General features: G+C 37.3%; 1 protein-coding gene across 1 annotated transcript in view; it reads left to right on the top strand.

Moving 5' to 3' along the window:
- The window catches only part of PLD5 (phospholipase D family member 5), a 175,725-nt gene that overhangs the window by 73,439 nt on the left and 81,380 nt on the right, over positions 1 to 20,906 (top strand). The window contains 3 exon segments of the mRNA XM_032681793.1: positions 587 to 625; positions 627 to 713; positions 715 to 725. Of these exon segments, the coding sequence (XP_032537684.1) occupies positions 587 to 625; positions 627 to 713; positions 715 to 725 (137 nt within the window).

The raw sequence follows: 20,906 nt of genomic DNA on the forward strand, positions 1-20,906 counted from the left end.
TACTGAGCAACAGGCTCACATTGTTTCCTTGAATCCCATCTATCATCTGTGAATTTGTTTCCTTATATTATTAATACTGTGGGGCAAGGACTTGTCAAAGTGTCTGTGAGAATCATAGGGACATGTCAGATACTTTTGGTAGCAATAAGAAAAAAAAGACTTTGCTCCTCAGGTCGTCTTGCAATGACATGTTTTATTTCAGCCAAACATAATGAAACTTCTGAGTGCTATCCCAAGTGTGTACTTACCTGTGAGGTGCAATCAGAAAATACGTAGTTAATGTAGGAGTCGTTATTTTAATGCATAATACTTTCCTTGTAGTACAACAGAAAGCAGTTTAAGTTATGAATATTATTTGTGACATGAATTATTTAACAGTGTCTGAGGGATTTAAAATACATCTCAAGGTGATACTTGAAGGACAATTTTGAGAGCGTTTTCATTCTGAGGTGTGTTTCATGTTGACACCTATGGCAGTAAAATCTTCAAAGAATTCTAGGTCTTATGTAAAACTTTTAGAGTCTCAAGTCGTTGAGTCGAATGTGCTCATGCCATTAAAACTTCTTTTAATCTTAATCTCTTTCAGTCCCAGCAAAGATGCATTGTGATCTTTGCACTGGTATGGCTGCTTTGCAATTCTGGTTGCACTGATATTTTCGGCAGTGGATATTATGGGAGAAGATGAGGATGGACTCTCAGAAAAAAACTGTCAAAAATAACTGTCGGTAAGAGGTAACAAACAAAACTTCTCTTTTGGGGGTGGGCAAGAATGTATGTGTATTGTATCAGGGCATGAAGTAATTACAATAGTTCTGTGGTGTAATTGGGAAGAGTAGGTAACAGAGGAAGAAATGGTTTCTCATTTTGAATTTCTGGTTTTGGAGGTTAGTTTTGAGGAAAGAAAAACCACACTTTTTGAAGTTATTTTTGGTGATATGTTTGAGCAAGATCCTGTGTTGGGTCAATTATTTTGTAAGCCTGGGTTCAAACCCATTAAGTTTCAGTAATTGAGTACTGAGGTGACTCCCATAGTTCCCAATTCTTTAATGTCTTTTCATCAAGAGCATTTCTTTCTTTCTCCATAAAGGTCACTGAATCACTTTGGCCTAAAACTACTGTCCCATTTATGTAGGGAAGCTTTTCCATGTTCCTGTTTGTTGCACTCTCCTAATAGACATACTGGTTTGCCTACAAACTGTGAAAAAAATCAGTGATATGATTCAGAAAGGCTGGAGTTCTGACAGTGTTAGATTAAGATTTGCCTCAGAAACCTGCCATGGTTCTGTCTTTTAACTTTAATTTTAAGTAGGAGCTTAGTTTTTTTTTTTTTTTCCTTTTATTTCCACACTGTAAATCTCATTTTGCTGCTCTTCACTGTCAGCTTCCTCCATGAATCTGTTCAGTAGTGATGACCAGTGCTTTTCCTAGATGGTATTGTCCAAAAGTCCTCTCTGTCCACCAAAAAGCTGATCGTTTGTAGGTTTCATTCCCAGTTGTATTCTCTTTGGGTTTTTTCAAGACTTTAGCTTTTATATAAAGTAGCCTCTCTGATCCACTTTGGTGGAAAACCAGTAATTTTTAAATAACTTCTCAGAAATCATTCTACTCTGATCAGGGAATTGCTGGAGTGGGAATGGGACCTCTGGGCATCCTGCAATCTGTGACCCTGCTCAGACCAGAGTTGGCTACACCAAGTTTGCTCAGCGAATGTGCACAGTCAGGCTTTGTGTAGCTCAGGGATGGACTCCACAGCCTTTCTGGGCAACCTGTTCCACTCCTTGTGCAGAATTTACCCAGCTACCACTGGTTGGGTGTACAGCAAGTAAAAGATAATTGATATGTTGTGTTTAGAATATTTAACAAAAGAGTATGTTTCTTTGAGCCGTTGATCCTTATTTCTGCTATTCTTTGTTAGTTTTGTGTGAAAACTCCTTTTCAGGACAGTGCCTGTTCTATGCTGCATCTGTGACACTGCAGACAGCACTAATTCAGAACCCAGAAAATTTGATTATGTTTTTGCAATTAAAGTTTTTACAGGTTTTTTTACATGCTGCTTAAGTAAAAAAAAAAAAGGATTCTTAAAATCTGTAGCTCTATTCAAAGAGGATATACTTGCAGCATCAGGTAACTTTGTCCTGAAACTAACCATCCTTCCAGCACTTTTTTCCAGGATTGTTTTTAGGTTTGTTTTGTTCACTTCCTTGTATGCCTAGAGGTCTAGGCAGCCTTCTAATATCTTCTCTGAATCTTCTAGTGTTCAGCGCAGCTTCCCTTTCCCCATCAAGGTCTAGGTGTTCTTCACTGTGCCTTCCAAAATTTTGCCATCCAAATTTTTAAAGATACTTCATGTGTCACTCTACACCCACCATCTCCATGTGTGAATCTTTGACAGAACTAGGTCAGATGAGGGGAAAGTCTTTCTGCTCGTTGACTTCAGTGTAGTGCACACGACTTCAGCACACACAGAAACTACTGCACCATGTTTTCCTCTTAGTTGTATCAATTAATGGCTCCCATTTTGTTCTGGGCAGCTGCATAAGCCTAGCCAGGAAGGACTTCACCTTCTTCACTTTGTATTCTTCAAAGGGAAAAAAATTCAGAGTAGCAGTGATGTACAGTGTTATGGAAAACCAGGATTATTTTTTTTCCATGTTGAGATTAACTGGTTTTGTCTCTTTGTATGAGTACAGCAAACTGCCTTTCCAAAGTATATTTGCCTTCGCTAAGTTTTTCTATTGGTTCAACGTGTGTCGGGCTTGTCCTCTCCTGGTCTGTGTTAGAGAAGCCTGGGACTAAATTCAGCATATTCAGACTTTAAACATAAGAGTCAATTAAAGTGCTCTGCATTACAGGGATAAAAGTGATCTCCGACCCCAGCCTATTTTAAGGTGCCTTTCAGAGAGTGAACCAGAATGCATATAAGTGCTTTGTGTATAAACTGCCTAAACCATTTCTAATAACAGTATCCAGTGCTGGCAGCTGCTACCTGCTAACATTAAATCCTTCTCTACATGATGAAACTGGAGTCCTTTATGTGTTAAATACATTGCAGACTTAAGTGAAGTGCTGCAAAATCAGTTGCTGGCAATGGCATATATTTAGTACTTGGGGTAAGCACTTTTAATAAGTAAGACAAGAGTTATTGAATTCTTATATTTCTGCTGTGTGAGTATTTTCACTGAAATTCAGCAAGAGGTGCTTACATTTGCAGGATGTGCTGAGACAGAATGGTAATAGATGGTTCTCTTTTTTTTGTTGTCATTGATGAAATGTTTGTTAAATACAAGTTTACATATATGATCCTAGAATTCTTTTTGGTTTTAAATTACTAAATTTGTGAAGCAGATTGATAGGAAATGATGCTGTGGATTGAGAAGAACTTCACTGATAGTTTGTTAAAGACTTGTCTTCAGAAAATTTCATTTGGTCTTTTTATTTAAAGGAAAATACACCTGAAATAGTTCTTTGGCTAGAAATTTTGGAGTTTGTGTTAAAAAATAGTGAGAATTTTTAAGAGAGAGAAAGAAGAAGTAAGAGGAAGACATTTTAGAGTCTAGAGCTTTTTATAGCCTGAGGGAGGAATCATTGAGGTATGTTGTATGTGGCATTTTTCAGTAAAGCTTACATCTTTTTTGTTATTGTGATTGTATTGTTCATGAATACTAATACAGCCTTTCTGATCTACTTGTTGTAATTCAACATGAGGGTTTCTCCTCTGTAAAACATTCCATAAACTCTTATTACAGGAGGAATACATACTGCATATGTTCCCAAAATGACCTTACTCTTTATTGACGTCTTTGTAACAAAGACAAGTCAGGAGTGGAAAAACAGGCTTTCTTGCATGTCTTCTCTGATTGCTGAAGGGATTGATGCTACCCATCTAAAAGAGTGCTAAAGAAACAGCACTTTTTAAGAAATGGAAATATGTTTGAAAGTAAAATTATGGATTGTGAATTGTAGTCTTTGGGCTGTTTGCTGAAAAACTCTGTCTGTGATTGAGAACTGAGAAGCATCTTGCCTTAGAGGTCATTTGTGACTGCCACAATGTGGAGCCAGATTGTTGGAGGCTGCTGTTTCCCATTTTGTTTGTTGCGCAGGAAGAGGAACTTGATATTCAATACTATTGGGTCAAATATACAACAGAAGCTTGAGTATTTGAGATGTAACTAAGAATTATTGAAATCGATTTTTTTATCTTTTGACATGTAGATACAGAAACTTTTTTTTTAGCCTGCTTTGCATGTTGTAATCTGAAAATACAAATAGGTAAATTAAAAGAATTTACAACCCTTTCCTATAATGGAGGGCTAATAGTTGAGCAAATAAACGTAATTATCAGATTAATTACCAAGCACCACTGTAAAAATTACCGTGTCTTCTACTGACACATACAGTGCAACTCATATAAAGAGACAGGGGAAGGTATACAAAATTTATCAGGCAGACAAATTCAGATTCTCATTTCAATTCTGAACCTTGAACTGTACTGTCTGAAAATTGCACTGGTTTAGATGAAATAAGCTGTTTGTACTTATTTGCACTGTCCCATATAACTTTCATGCTGTGAATTGTATGTGGAGAGGTTGCTGACTGAAATGAGACTTTTATTTTATTTTTTTACGATAGGATCACGTCTGCTAAGAGGCAGCTTTTCACTTCAGAGTGTGCTGTAAAGTCTTGGCTTTGTTCCACAAAATTTTATTTCAGAATGCTGGACTTAAAACATTATTTTGACCCATCCTATTAAAAGTAATGTCAACTGATTGACATTTAAGAAATAAAAAAAGTAGTAATGACTGAGAAAAGTTGAGGTTTTGCAGTCTGTGCTTGATATGTGATGGAAATAATTCTCTTAAGACATCCACATTAATGTTGTTAGGCAGCCCTGATGGATGAGACTGGTTAAGAGGATATGCTTAGCAGTCTGGGAATTTTGCCTGTCTTGCTGTGGGTCCTTAGACACTGAATCTATAAAATTATTAGTGTATTTTGAAAATAGTACATTTTAATGGCTGATCTATTGTGAATAAATCTTGGCTAGCCTCTGGCCTAACATCAGTCAAGACTTACTTGCTTTGGTGGAATTGGCCTGTAAACTCTAGAAATGGCAATTTGGGAAACAGAAGAAATTACAACTATTAAGAGAGAGTCTCTGTTTTTTCAAACTCTTTGAACCAAGGTAATTGTGATTTATTAGCAGTAATTTGAGCTCTTCAAGGCTCATCTTGAGCCTCTTCTGGTTGTTGCTGCTGATAGTCACGTTAGGGTTCCTGTAGAGCTTGCGCATGCCCTTAATTATCCTTGTCTTACTAGCTTTTCCAATATCCATTGAAGCAGTTTGTAGCAGCTGGCATAGCTCCTGTCTCTGGTTGTGGGTTTGGCCCTGTCTCTTGAGGGGGACCACAGAAAAAGGTGGAAAAGGAAGCAGTGGTAGCTATCTTCTGTAGTTCTCAAGCTTAGTGTGCACTAAAACTGTTGTTTTAGTATAATTATTTTTTCAATTTGCCTTTCTCTGATGATAATTGGAAGGATTTTTCTTGTTTTCCTCTGTGTGTGTGTTTTCAAGGAAGATTCTGTCTTGCATTTTGTTCCAGTGACAATATTTGATCATTTCTCTTCTCAGAGTAATGTATAACAAAGGCTCTTGTTCTTTTGTGTTTGGATTTATGTTGGAGGAATTTGCTGTTCTGTAGGACAGGAGAGGCAAAGTCTATTGAGTTCATTTTGTGATTGTAGGGAGGCTTTGACCAATTCTGCACTATAACAGTAGGTGATGATGCTTGAGCAGTGTTTATGTTTCCTTTAGATATTGTTTGGATTGTTTTGGATAAGGATTTTATCCTCTATAATTTAGGTATCCTGAAGAGACGCTGAATCTTCCTGTTGAAATGCTAAGCTTTAGAATAAAACAATACCCTGCAATGTCGACTTCCAGAGATTAAATCTAGTTATATACAATAATTGTTTGTATTGAACAATTACTATGTGTTGCATGCATTGCTGTCAGTTCATTAGGTGGTTATTCGTCAATTGTGAAAGAGGCCCCACAATTGGAGCCCATAATTGATTTTTTTATGTTACTTTATATATCATTCTTTCAACTACTTTCTGCTATTTCCCCAAGTAGGGTTTTGCAGCACTATTAAATAAGCACACTGCAGCACATGCTTACATTCATTTACCTTGGAAGTGTTTTGCCCCAGGCTTATTGTGGGGGAGATTTTCTCTGCGCTGCGTGGGTTCTGAACATAGCAAGGTTTATATTGACTGATTTCTATTTAATAAACAAACTATGACAGGCATAATAGTTAAATGTCTAAACAGAACAAGATGCTCAGATTTTGAAAACGAGCCTGTTAAGAGCACTGAAGATTTCTATTTACAAAACAACTATTCCACTTGGCACCAAAATGCCTTCTGTCAACATGATGGACAAGGGGATTGAGTGTACCTTCAGTCAACTTGCAGACAACATCAAGTTGGGTGGGAGTGTTGATCTGCTGTAGGGTAGGAAGATTCTGCAGAGGGAACTGGAAAGGCTGGATTGATGGGCCAAGGCCATTGGTATGAGGTTCAACAAGACTGAGTGCTGGGTCCTGCAGTGAGATCACAACAACCCCATGCGATGCACTACAGGCTTGCGGAAAAGTGGCTGGAAAGCCACCTGATGGAAAGAACCTGTGAGTGCTGGTCTGTAGCAGCTGGACATGGGCCAGCAGTGTGCCCAGGTGGCCAAGAAGGCCAATGGCATCCTGGTTTGTACCAGCAATAGTGTGGCCAGCAAGACCAGGGCAGTCCCTCTCTACTCAGCGCTGGTGAGGGCCACATCTCACTATGAGAAGGACATTGATGTACTGGAGCATGTCCAGAGAAGGGCACAGGAGCTGGTGAAGGGTCTGGAGCCCAAGTCTTATTATGAGCAGCTGAGGGAGCTGGGGTTGTTTAGCCTGGAGAAAAGGAGGCTCAGGGGAAACCTCATCACTGTCTACAAGCACCTGAAAAAGGTTGTAGCCAGGTGGGGGTCAGTCTCTTCTCCCAGGTAACAAAGGACAGAATTAGAGGAAATGGCCTCTTGTTGTGCCAGGGGAGGTTCAGGTGGGATATAAGGAAAAATTTCTTCACTGAAAGGGTTATCAAGCATTGAAACAAGGTACCCAGGAGAGTGGTGGAATCACCATCCCTGGAGGCACTCAGAGACTTGGTTTAGTGGTAAACATGGTGGCACTGGGTTAATGGTGTGACTTTCTGATCTTAAGGTCTTTTCCAGCCTTAACATTCTGTGGTGACTGTTTTCCCCCTTGGTTTGGGGGATATAGAGAATGAGCTATAAAACCACTTAGTTTTTAGATGATTTCTATTTACAGTCATTTTTGGTTTTGCATCAAAAGAAGGAATACAGTTCAATTGAAGTTTCTAGGCTGGACACTGCAAAGACCTGGTGTACCTCCTGCAAAGTCATTCAACATCCCAAACTATGGAGGGAAATCACTAATTCAACAAAGTTGCACAAGAGGAAATTCTACCTATCCTACCTTTAATTTTAAATTTTTAAAAATTTATTTCAATGGAAAAGGTATGTATTAAGAGTTCCTCAGTACCTGTACAGAGTACAATTTTTTTCCTCTGTTTCTACCCTGATACAAAGAAAGGATAATTTTTTTTGTTTTGCTTTTACTTTCAGCTATAAAGAATATCTTCAGAAGTTAAAAAATGTTTAGATCTTGTTCTGTCTGCATTACTCCCAGTAGATAGTTCATTATTAATTACATTGTGTTGAATAGGTCTGAGCTTCTACTTATTTTGTTCAAATGCACAAATGGTTCTTTTTCTCTCATTCTTTGTTCAGTTAATTATTTTCTCTGGCATTTAAGACAGGGCTTAAGAGGGCTTTAGAGTCTCCTTAAGGCAGCTTTTCCTGTTATGCTAAGTATTGTTTAGGATGTAATACAGAGAATAACATATTTCATGGTCTTGAAAGTTATCTTTTTAGGTATGTGTTTGTTTCTCCTTTTAAGACTTAGAATTTATGAACTCATATCAGAGAAAATGTTCCAAGCTAACAGTCAAATTCCAATTACTTTAAGGTTCCTAAGAAGTGCAGGTGGGACAAAGGAGCAATTCATGTGTTCGAGTATTTCTCCTGTGTAGTTTGCTGGAGCTTCTCTATGATTAAATCTTTTCTTTTTTTTTTTTTAATGTCTTCTCTCCCTTCTCCTGTTAAACGACTTAATGTGTTCTTTTCTCTTTTCAACTTAACATATTCAGAAAACTGAAATGACTTCATCCAAGCAGGATTCATAAGGTTTCTGAGGTAATTTTCTATACCGGATTGTAAGCCTATACTAGAAAGGGTTATTAAATCTAAAATTGCTGGTCATTCTCAAGATCTTGAAGACGGATTTGTGACATTTCGGGGAGGTTTTTACTCTGCCTGGTGAGAACAGCAATCCAACTTAATAAAGCTCCCTGATAAATCGTTCTTCCTTTCCTTTGTCGGGAAGGCATTTAAAATAGCTAAAAATTTTAGTAGAATCTATCTGAATTCATGCTCCATTTCAGGGTGACTTGTTCCTTCAGCCGGGGCTGACTTTGCATCAGATCCTACCAAGCACCTGTTTCCAGTGACACAATTTATTTTAGTTACTTCTCCCCCCTCAGAGCAGTATGTGAAAAAGATACTCATTATCCTGTCAGATTACATTAGATATATTGAGTTCTGTGTCTAATCCTACTATGGGACTGTGAGTGTCCTCTCTGGTGGCAAGGATTTGATACTCTTCAAGAGTGCTCGATGCTACCTTTGGTGACCTGCTGAGTAAAGTGGCTGAGTTTGCCTTTCCAAGCACCAGGGCGGTGCCACAGTTAAGAGAAAGCAGTTGTGGTACCTGCTTAAGCCTAAAGTGTCATGCAGAGCTGTTGGTCCTGTTTGCTGGGTGAGCTTGAGCTGACTACCTATTTCAGCCACATGCAGCTCACTTTGCTATTGTAGCTCTGAGGTTGCAGTCAGGCAGCAGGGGTTCTTGGTGTTAATGCCCTGCTGGGAGGCATGAAGGAGAACTGATGGTCTAGATGTGTTAGAGCTGTTTTTTCCAAATGCTTTGTACATGTTACAGGAAGACGTATTTTGGTGAAATGTTTGGGGGTTTCTTTGTCATTCTGAAGATATTCTTCCTGGTTTATTTTCCTCTTATTAATACATGAGTGAAATTTAGCTGAAGCCAGAGGCACTTCTCTGTGGTCTCTCATATGGTCTCCATATGTCCAAGTCTCTAGTTAGTCAGAGTGTCACTGTCTACAAGTACTCTTGTGTGTTGGGCAGCTGAATGTGAATCAGGAAAGTATGAGTTTGTTTCCTTTATTCAAATTACTCACATCCAATTGTCTTGACCAAGAGGAAATAATGCACTAGAGAACCATTTGATTACCGTTATTATTTTTTCAGGTTTGTTTTAGGCTTTTTTTCCATAATGAGTTGACTTCTTGACAACCTGACCGGAAAACAGAAAAATAACGAGCAAATACCAGACTTGGCACATGCCAGATGCTGTGACTTATCTGTCATGTATTCTCTATTTAATGACTAGTCCTTTCCAAATAAGGTTATTGCAAAATTATTATACAGCTCAAAGGGAGTTTTCATGACTGACAGCATCATATTTGGTAGGTTTAAATCAATTTCTTCCCAAGTGTTGAAATAACTCTTCTAAGAGCCATCAGGCTTTGCATGCCTTCTCATATGAGGGGGAGGATTAATCTTGCCTCAGACTAAACTTTTGATGGATATTTAATGGCACATTAGAAGTGTTGGCTTTGACTCTTTACTGTTTTTCTAGATCTACTTGGAACAAATATGTTATACTCATATGTACGACCACAGATTATATTTAATATCTTTTGTCAATTGGCAGATACATAGTTACTTGATCTTTGTTGATCTGTCAAAATATTTCTTTAAAAGGGTTTTTCGTTGTTGTCATTTGTGAAATAGTTTCTGAAGTCAGCTAGACTTGAATAATAAAAATTTTAGAACTCTGCTTCTGCTGACTGAGTATTGGAAAAAAAATGCAGTTTTACTAGTAGTTTAGCAAAATATGAATACATGTAAGCTTCATAACTAATCACAAAACTTTAAAGAAAGAATGAATGTATCACCAGCATGAGGAGGGCAGCTGCCGTTTGTTTTTTGTTCAAATGCTGTCAAAAATACTAGTCCTTTTTTTCACTCAGTTTTGTGTCACTTGAATCAGTTTGGCAGTCCTTTTTTTTGCAGTTCATTGGAGTTGATGGTGGAGAGTAGACAGACTTAGCATTCAGTTAAGGCACTAGAGGACACAAGGGGTGATATGTTTTGGGCAATGGAGGCTGAAGTTCTGGACTAATAGAAGTGTCTTGTCAAACATGCAGCCACTGCCACTGGGATGGTGACAGTCTCCAAGAGCTGACCCATCTAGTGTGTTTTATAGATGAATGTGAGACACCTCAAAGATATCCTAAACACATTCAGCTTTGGGCAAAGACAGCTTCCACAACCTGGAGCCAGTCCATCACTCCACCAGCTTTGGGGAATGATATGGGGAAGCAGTAGGGATGTAACCTCTGCATGACATCAGACAAACTATTCTTTTTCCTAGTGACACATTCGTTTGCATATGAAAAGAGTTCTTCAGGATTGACTAGAGAGGAGAAAACAGTGAGGTGCTCTAAGTTGTTCTTCTGAAGAGTCACACAAGTACTTAGGATAAGCAGCCAACTGATTCTGTGTCAAAGGTACTGCTCTGGCCACATGCGCATGGTAGAATTTCTAGGTAGAAATGTACTTCTAAAATTTTAGGATTTTTGATGTTTTCAGGGTTTTTTTTGAGAGTCAAGATTTTGCTATTAAAATATATTCCACAGGTATTACCAGTAACTCAGTTAATGCTTTCGGCTAAGGTCTGAAAACAGGGGTTTTTTTTATTCTGTTCAGAATTGGTGTGAGGTTTTCATGGAGGTGGTTTGGGGTTTTTTGTTTGGTTTTTTTTTTTTTTTGGAGAGGGTGTTTTTTTTTACTCTAATTGCATCAGACTATATCATTCTTTTAGTACAAATATAAATACTGCTTTATCAAGCTACATAACTTATGCCTGTTAGGGAAAGAGGTCCCATCACTTTCTTCATCTTGGCCAGAATTTACCCATCAGCTTTCCTTCCCCCTGCTGCCTCCTCAGGTTTTAACTTGGATGCAACAAGTTTTAACAGATGCAATTTTAATCAGATAAAATTCTGTATGGACCTAACTTAATTACCATTCAAAAAAAAAAAAACCAACCAAAACAAACCCGCACATCCCACAAACCAAAACCAAAGTTAAACAAACAACAACAAAACAGAAATACAAAGAGATACCTAAAACGAACATAAAATAGTTAAACCTACCTTAGTGCTCCTAAGGTATCTTGGAACATTTCCAAAGAATTTTGCCTCTGTAATTTGAGTGCTGGCAATGCCCTTTGGGAATAGATACTTTAAGTACTTTATTCTTTTCATCTGTGGGTTTTATTACCATTCCTACCTTGACTATATCTGCTGAATTTGCAGTGGTGATTTCAAATAGTTGCTGACTAAAGTTTTTACCTTGAATTTCCCCTTATTGTTTTGCAAAGCCATTTTCTTAGTTCTTGCTGGGCAGAAAGGAGAAAAAGAAATGAAAGAAAATGAAACAAAATAAAATTTCTTGAATTGATATGAAATTTTCGAAATGAAATGAAAAGTTGCAATTTAATTTTATTTCATGGGATTATTGGATTGTGTAAATGTCAATATCATAGAATATAATTTTGTTCCTATTCTGGGTAAGAGAGCTCTTACTTTGAAGATTCTCATTATATTATTGTTAACACCATAAAAGCATGTTTATTTGTGAGGAAAAATGATAGTTTCATTCTTGACTGGTTTCTACAACCATAAGCTAACACATTTATCCATCCAGAGTCATACCAAGATAATCAGGGCCTTTTAGAAAGATGCAAGGGCCAAGAGAAAAGAGGGTAGTAATCATGTTCCCACTTACTGTGTATTGATATATAATTATTCAGACCCAATTAATGTTACTCTTTACAGTTATAAAGTGTTCATATAAGAAGATCAGGATTGTGTGGCAGGAAATAAAAAGACAACATATATTTTGTCATTTAAAAAAAAAAAGGTCTAATTGTCCCTGTAATAATTTGCCATATCTAAGCCTTAGAAAACGCTTTCGTAGGAATTTTCACGTTCACAAGCTGAATGTAGAAATAAAAAACATCTGGCTATCTAATTAATATATATGGCAGCAAGTGGCTATTTATACAGTATTTGTTGCTCTTTTGAGAGGCTTATTAAAGTTGATATGTTAGAGTATTTTAGTGTGTTTTACAGATGGGTGAACAGTGAATGGGTTGCTGCTCAAAAGAGCTGAATAGACATAACAGCTGACACGGGGCTTGTGTGACTGCTACACAGCTTTGTACAGGACTAACTGAATAGCTCAGCTGTTGAATTTTAAGTAATTTGAAAATCGTGGTAATGGTATTTACTCAAGACTTAAATATGGTACAAACAAAAGAAAGGACTGAGATTCTTTTCAGTGGCCAAACAGGTACTTAGTGAGCACTTACTGTTGTATTGGGAAGTCTCCTCCTGATGGATATTCAGGGTATTCCCTGAAGTATACATGCCATAAAACATAAGTGGGAAAACTGCAGATTTAAATTTAAAAAGGCAACGTTAACACCAAAAACGGCATCTGGATTTCCCTATGCATGACAGGGCAAAAAATGGCTTCACCTAAGGAGGGCAGCATTGTCGGAGCTGTGTGTGCCTTACTGTCCTCATCTCTGATAGAAAGGAAACTGCCTACTACGGGCTGGGGGCAGACCTTCTCCAGCTGCCATTTAGGTATATTACCTGGAGTGACTGTCAAGAAACAGGCACTTGATATGAAGCAAACTGTTGTGTACTACTGTATTGGGAGGGCTTTTTCTAACATTTATAGATAATGAATCTTAAAACATCAGCTCAGAATTAAGAATGTATAAACAAATAAGATGTTAAGAAAACAAACTCAGTAGGATTTTTTGTGTATGTGTATAAATTGAGAATATAGTAGAACTGTGGCATCAAACTGCAATGGAGATATTTAGAAGAACAGGAATAAAAACTAGCCCAACCTTTACATCTTCCTGGTGAGGGGGCAGAAATACAACAGGTAAAAAGCAATTAAATAAAAACAAAATTTTCTGTGCCTTTCTCAAAGGAGAAAGTGGGAGGGATAACATAGTACTTTTGGTAAGTAAAATTGGGGTTTAAAAAAACTTTCTGTTCTGATGGTGTCCTTGTCCTTTCATGTCTAGAGGTTAAGCATAAGCTTTTGAAAGATGCAGAAAGCACAATTATGTGGTTTTCTGATAAGCATATCCTGGAGATCTTCAATTACAGTATAGTAGTGAACAGAGCAAACTAAATGATGTAGTGCCTCTTGGTTAATAGTATATGGCATTCTAGATAATAATAGCAATGGCAGATAAATTTTTATTCTAAATTCAACAGAATCAGGTCACACTTTTAGTTGTTGGTTTTTTTTTTCTAGTGGAAACTTTGCAATATGTACCTTGTCTTTCTTCATTTTAATTCACCTTGGATCCTCAGGATCCTCATGTTCTTGTATTTTACCCTTCAACGTAGCATCTAGATGTCTACAATGTGATAATGTGATCTGCTCTTTACAAAGGTGAGATTATAATTTTTTCAAGCAGTGAGTGATGTAACACCTTGATGGCAGGAAAATGACAAAGGCACTGTGGCTGTGTCACACAGGCAGGATACTGGCAGGCCCTAATGTGGGGGATACCATTACTCTCAACTTCAAATCTGAGAAGTAAACTAGATTTCAAGAACTTTCATTGTGAGAGTGGATGTTTTGAATAATGGATGGTGATGTGTTAAATTGTTATTACGTTATCTACAAACTCTGACTTGAAGTAGTTCATGTGAACTGCTTGTGTGGATTTAGTTTTCTTTTGGCTTACACGCTGATTAAATTTTGTCATGGAATAAAGATGTTTCCTCATTGCTTTCTTATTTTTACAGCTTTTTAAATTTCTTTTCCTTCCCCTTGACAGACATCTATAACTTGTTTTCCTTCTGTCTTTCCTTACCTGGTCATTGGGTCTGGCTTGGTGAGATTCTGACAAAAGAATTGCTCTTCCCTTGGGCTTTTCCTGACAGGCCTTTTGTGGTCTTCCCCTATCCCCCAGTGGTTTCAGAAGTGGCATAAACTCCATTCCTTGGAAGGTTTTCAGATTCCCTCCCACACACATGCATGTTTCCTGCCTAGATGAGCCATCTTGAGTCTATATTTGGAGACGGCGTCTCGAGGATAAATGAGTTGGCCACAGTGCTGCAAATATCAAGCAAATCCGCAGTTTTAAGTATTGGTTAGGATAAGAATTCAGCTAATTAGTTTGGTGTAAGTACTAGAAGGCTGTGTCATAAGATCGGTAATTTAGTGAATATGCTTATGTGATCCCAGTTTTATTACACTTGAAATCAAAATACATAAGCTGTTCTACTCAAGAGAAGAATTACTTTTTTTTTGAGAGCAATTAGTAGGCTTTAATCAGATGTACTGAAACAGCAAGGGAGGCTCTTCTTGGGTTGGCCAAGGGATGTCTTTTGGGGGGAAATATGTTGGGTTAGTGTTTAATCAAGAGACACTGTGGAGAAGGAGTGCTATTCTACTTTTAGCAGAGGAAAGTGCCCTTAACCCCTTACGTGGACTTGGATTCCTGAACTTAATTCTCCCTTTGAAACTGGGCAACCAAATGCTGAATGGCTCACCTGATGAACAGCAGCTCCTGGTATTGCAATCCTCTTCTGCCAGACACCTCAGCCTTAAGCTCTATTCTAGAGACACTGCATGTGCTGACTGGTTCTTGATGTTACTACTACCTCTCACTCTGCCCCTTACTTGTACATCAAGTTAATGTTCTTTGAGGAAGCACCTTTAAGTCACCACAGTGCTGTCCCTGTCCCCAGGTAGAAACCTGGGAGCTGGTGGTTCTCTAATTTTACTCTTGCTTGCAGTATTTAGTGTGATCTCTGACTTAACACCCATACACTAGGTACAGCATATGGGAGTTGAGGTTGCAATCAGCTATACTTTTGCTCTTTAATGGGTTCTTACAAGAAGCTGCTTATTTTGTTAAGATCAAGCAAAAAAAATAAGGATTTTAACGTTCCCTGCCTCATAGAGCTCATGGATCAGGAAAGGCCTTTGTTTTGGTACACTCATTGGAAGTGAAAGGTGTTGTTTGAATTTTCTGTGGAGTGTGAAGACTGGTCAGGTCAGCTGGTTTCTCCTGCCTCAGCACCCTCGGGCGCTTGTCTCCCAGCAGTCTGCCATAGGAATCTGCTGACCATCTCTCAATTCTCCCCACAGCTGCAAAAACCCATTAGAATGTTTAGTGCTGACAGTCAGAAATGCTGTAAAATGCAAATTTTCTTCTGCTCAAGGGCAAGATGCCAAGAAATGCTTTTCAAAATGTTTCACTGCTGAATAGGATTTAGGGGAGTTGATATAGCTGGAATGCTGAGTTTTCAGCAATGGGAGAGAAGCTTATACCACCAGCAAGATCACTAGTATTTTGGTTCTTCAGTCACCTCAGGACTTTGACACAGTGTTTGTTTTCTGTACTTTTTTTTTTTTTTTGTTAACAGAATATAATGGGCTAAGAGGTGTGTTCTGCTCTGTTAGTGCACAAAGAAAGGACAGCTTCATAGGCTCTAAAAGGGCACCATCATCACCTGCCTAGATACCGTACTTAGAAGCCCTATAGAAAAGTCTGGATTAGAAGGGTCAACTTTCTTTCAGCAGATATTTTAACTACTTGTGCCCATTAATGCTCTGTAGAGCTGTGGCCAAGTGAAATGCAGAAAGTGTTGCCCTCCACTCAGTCAGTAGAGTACTGAGCTGAAGAGATTGTTTTGTTTTTTCTTTCAAAGCAAGAAGATTTAATTAAAATAATGATGTTTTCTTTTGCAAAATAAATAGATGGTAAGTGCTTTGTTCAGACTGTAGAACAGGCTGTAACCTTTAATCAGAAAATTTTAAATTATTTTTCCCTCATCTCTCAGGTGAAGTAATATAATGGCTGCATAACAGTTGATATTCGAGACTGTTTTGAAGGATGTTATTTTCTTCCCTTAACCAGGGTCTGAAAAAAAGGAGGAGTTGATTATATTGCTGCTTTTTCCCACTGTAATAATGTACTTTCTATAGAAACAGTGCAATAATTTCCTCCTGTGCTTGTCCTCCTTTGCCCTGTGTGAGCTGTTCAGGCATAATGTACATGATACATTCTCTGAAGTGCAGTCACCTGTATTGATGTGCTGTGTTTGTGTTACTGTATTTCATCTTAGTTTTCTGTTTTACATCAGATGATGCATAACAAGGACAGGTACAATTTGGAAAGAGCCATTTTGCAATTCAAGAACTTAGTTTCTCTGAGGATTGTCACTACCATCTTCAGAATGTTTTACACAAGTATAAATAATAAGCCAAAATTATGTCTTTTCTGTGTACTTTCTTATAGCACTATTGAGGTGTTTCATGAGTGTTTCAATACTGAGTGTTTCATGAGCATTGCTTGATTCAGCCTTGTTAAGAAACTGTGATCTCAACAGTACATAGATGTGGAATTAATACATATACTTCAGTATTGTCTAATTTTAGTCTGAGTAGTTGGGAAAGGGTCATATGAATATGTTTGAAGATTCTCACAAGTTACTCTGAGAAAAATCTGGGTCACACAGAACTGTCTGCAGTGTTCAGTGCACAGCATGGAAGTCCCGTTAACAGGAGCAAAATAGAAAGTAGACAGAAGAAATTGTACCCTCTCACAGAGAAATTAAACCAAAAAATGTTAAATATGGGGCATTTGACACTGTTTGAGAGGCTCAACAGTGTTGGCACAAATGTACTGTGAAGGTGTGCACAAATTACAAAAGAATAGGTTAGCTTTTTTTGATCTCAGAAACCACAGATTTGAATTTTCTTTGTAATCCTGTGGTAATCAAAGGCCTATCAGCTGACTAATCTGTTGCTGTACCAAACTTATTTATCCTTAAGCTGTGTCTGAGAAACCATACTGCAAGATATGCAGTGGGGTTGTCAGTGGGGCTGACTCAAAATTGGTTAGCTGTGTTATGGTATTAAAGTTATATGTATTGTCTTCACTATTGCCCTGATATATTTGTGGAATATTTGTGTGTTGCAATAAAAAAATCTTTCAGTAAGTTTTCCTCTTGCCCTGACTATATTAACCTAGTATGATAACTGACCCATGTATGGCAATTCTAAGAAAGAGATAGTTATAGATTCTTTACAGAAAACTTAGGGTTTAGTTGTTTCTATGATATCTTTCATCTGGAAATAAACTGGAACTGCCATGTCTAGACCTTAACTCACAAATTCTGACTTTTTTGGTTGTAGTTATAACCAAGATGAGTTTATTTGAAAAATCTACTTAAGATGATAAAAGCTTTGAATCAAATTCAAAGATTTATCCACAAACAATGAATGATTTGTTTTTAATTTCTTCAGGAGGCACAGAGATGTGGTGTTTAATCGGAAACAAAAATCAAAGAGTAAACACCCATTTCCTAAATGCTACTTTTGAAATACAAGTAAATTATTTCATATTGTCATCATAACAATCCTTTTGTTGTTGTTGTTGCATCTTCTCTTTTCCTCTCCTTTGCTCTCTAGATCCAGCAATCCATCATGATGATGGTATGTACCTTTTTTTCCCCTCTTCCAGGTTTCAGGTAATACGAATTCTTTGAACTCATACTGTTGCTAATGATGTGGCAATGAAGAGGGACATTTGTTTGACATATTATTCAAGCTTAATGGACTTCAAATGCATCTCACCATCTATGCTGATTGGCCTTTTATTAGTAATGTCTGTAATGTGGGATGCTCTTCCTAGGCATTAGTGACAAGTGAGGAGTACAAGATAACTGGAGTTAAAGTGGAGAAACAACTAACCTTTGGTTATTCTTCCTCAGTCCCCAGGAAATATTCTGTTTGGTTTTTTTCAAGGTCAAAAGTAGTGGCAAAGCTTTGAGCTCTCCTATCCATGTCTAAATATTGTTCTACTGTTCAGTGCCAATGTTTTAGAAAGCAAATGCATGCTGGAGAGTCGTCACATTGCATGCACAGTAGTCAACCTTGAAATTGTGCAGAATACGTGATTGCATGAGATGTAGCTAAATGAAAATTACCCATCTCTATATCAGACAGAGGAAAAGATAAAGAAAGGATCTTGGCTTATTTTCTAAGGAACATATTTCTAGCAGGTTTTTTTAATTATTATTATCATTAGTTAAAAATCCCAGAAAGCTCTTTTCTGTTGGTTAAGCAGCTGCAAGTTAACAGTTCTAAAGGCAAACACTGCTCACCCCACTCTGACTTGGTCTGATGTTGCACCCGTATTGGTATTGGATATAAGTAGAAATGATAGTGATCAACAAGAGCAGAACACAAAGATGGAGTGACTGAATTTTCTGTCGCATTGCTAATGTCCGTCTTGTGCCTTTTAATTTTACTGCCAGGCATTTTGCTTCTTTATAAAACTATTGTCATTTCTTTCCTAAAGTACTTCCCCTCCAAAGTGTGCCATGGGAGAGAGGGGAGTGTGGCTGTTGCCAGGCTAATTCTCTGTGATCACTGCTCAGACCAGCAAAGAGTTGGGGCACCACGTCTCCATCTGCACCCTCTGAGTGCTTATTACTTGTCTTTGAGTCTCTCTGCTGGAGTATTACTATCTGAATCTAGAATTACTATGTTTGAATGCAGTAACTACTGAGTTGAAAGTTGAAATTGCTGCTGCGAGTTATACTGGAACAAAGAGTTTCTGCTTGGTGTCTCTCATTTGGAGAGAGATTCTGCCTCACAAACTACTTCCAGATTAGCCTAAGACAGCTACCGTGCCTCATAAGTGTTTTGATTGTTTAAACAGTTAATCTGTTAAATTTACTTTTTTTCCACCAAATTTACCTAATTTTAAATACTTAGCTGCTGCTTTTTTTTTTAATAATATGATAGTGAAAAGAAGATTTTTAGTAACAACATTTATCTCATCAAGAACAACTTTCAGTTTAATCTAAAATTTATTTTATGTGCAGAGCATTTTTAATAACTTCAAGACAACTTGGAAATGTGTATTTTTGCATGGCACTGAAGGAGTGCAACCTTAACACAGATTATCCCATTTCATTAGCCATTCAGTGTGTTTTTAAAAAACACGTCCCATTTCTAGTGAAAAGGAACCAATCTGAAACAATAGAAAGCCTTTTCAAGCTGCTGAAACTTTGCATTTGAAGACAACATTGGGAACAGTGGTTTTCACTACAAATGCCATTATTTTGTGTATGACTACTAATTAGAAGCAAAAAGCTTCTGCTAATGCTTATCAATATCTTGCTGAAAACTTGCAGTAGTTTTCTTGTATTAATGTGGGCTCATTCATGATTCTGTTGTTTCTTGTAGCACAATGGAAAGCTTAAATTTCAAGTAGTTAATAATTCCAACTAGTCAGTTCTTGGGGTTTGTAAAAGAAGGTGCTTTGTTTATGTGGCTTCTTGATTTGGGGCCTTGATGATTTTTGATAGAATAGTTGATATCTTCTACCTAGAAAAATCTGTGGGGTTTGCGCTTTTTTTTTTTTAAAGTTATTTTCTTCTGGAATGTTTGGAAAAGAAGGCACTGGAAAACCATAGGTCAGTCAATAAACCCAATGCAGCCCAATATAGTCTTGATGTCTCACCAACAGAGAATTAAACTATGTGAAAACTTGTACAGAGCTTGTTGTTTTGGGGAATGGGTACATGAGGGAGTGTTCAGCATAGATTATTATGTCAGCAAAGCTTCTTAGTTTTCTGGTTTGGGTTTTTTTGTTACAGCAAGCTATTATTGTTCTAAACTTCATTTTAACTGTGTGTCTTTTAGTTATTTGACTTATAGTAGAAAGCATGCAATCACAGAAGGTATTTGATTTTCATAAACTGTCCCACCCTCAGGGGACAGTCTGTTTGTGTACTGAGAAGACACAATGCATTCGTTTGGCTTTTGTATGCTCTGAAGCTGAAGTAATTTCTTTTTCGTGAGGTCATATGTTATGGCTCAGTGATGTATTTTATAAATACGCTATAAGTTATGTGACTCTTGCTTTCTGTTTTTAGTAGCTGAAATGACAAAATATAATAATGAGTAAATTTTTCATGTTCCCATATTTTAACAAAGATGGATTTACTTAAGCGATATGGTTCTCATGTATTCCAGTTCAGAGACTTGAAGGTGGAAAACTTGAGTAAAACTTCCCTCTACATTAGGAGATATGAAAGATACATTCTTTTAATTAATGAATTTATGACTTCTTCCACCAAACTCTCAAAATTATAATTGCAGTGCAGATATTAAATACTGCACTAAAATTCATCAATAACGAAGGAGATAAGGAAGAACTGTCTAGAAGATACAAAGAGTGCATAAATGTAAAATAGAGTTACGAAAAACTACTGAAAATTACTATTTTATATTGGGAACAGGGAAATAATTCATTAAAATGTAAAACCAAAATGAATTAAAAAAACAAAACCCAAAATGCTTTGTATTCTTTTTATTTCATTTAACTTGCCACAAACACTGCACCTAACATCTGTTACTTAATTTCTTCTTGGTTAGGTGTCATATGTTTAAAAAAAATCAAACAATACCCTAGAATATTTGGAATTAATTTGCTTAAATTATCTAAAATCCTTCTTTAGCTTTATGCATGAGACATACAAAAATCTTGCTAAGCACACTATGTTTTCTTTGTATC

The sequence above is a fragment of the Chiroxiphia lanceolata genome, chromosome 3 (assembly GCF_009829145.1).
Source record: "Chiroxiphia lanceolata isolate bChiLan1 chromosome 3, bChiLan1.pri, whole genome shotgun sequence".
Classification (NCBI taxonomy): domain Eukaryota; kingdom Metazoa; phylum Chordata; class Aves; order Passeriformes; family Pipridae; genus Chiroxiphia; species Chiroxiphia lanceolata.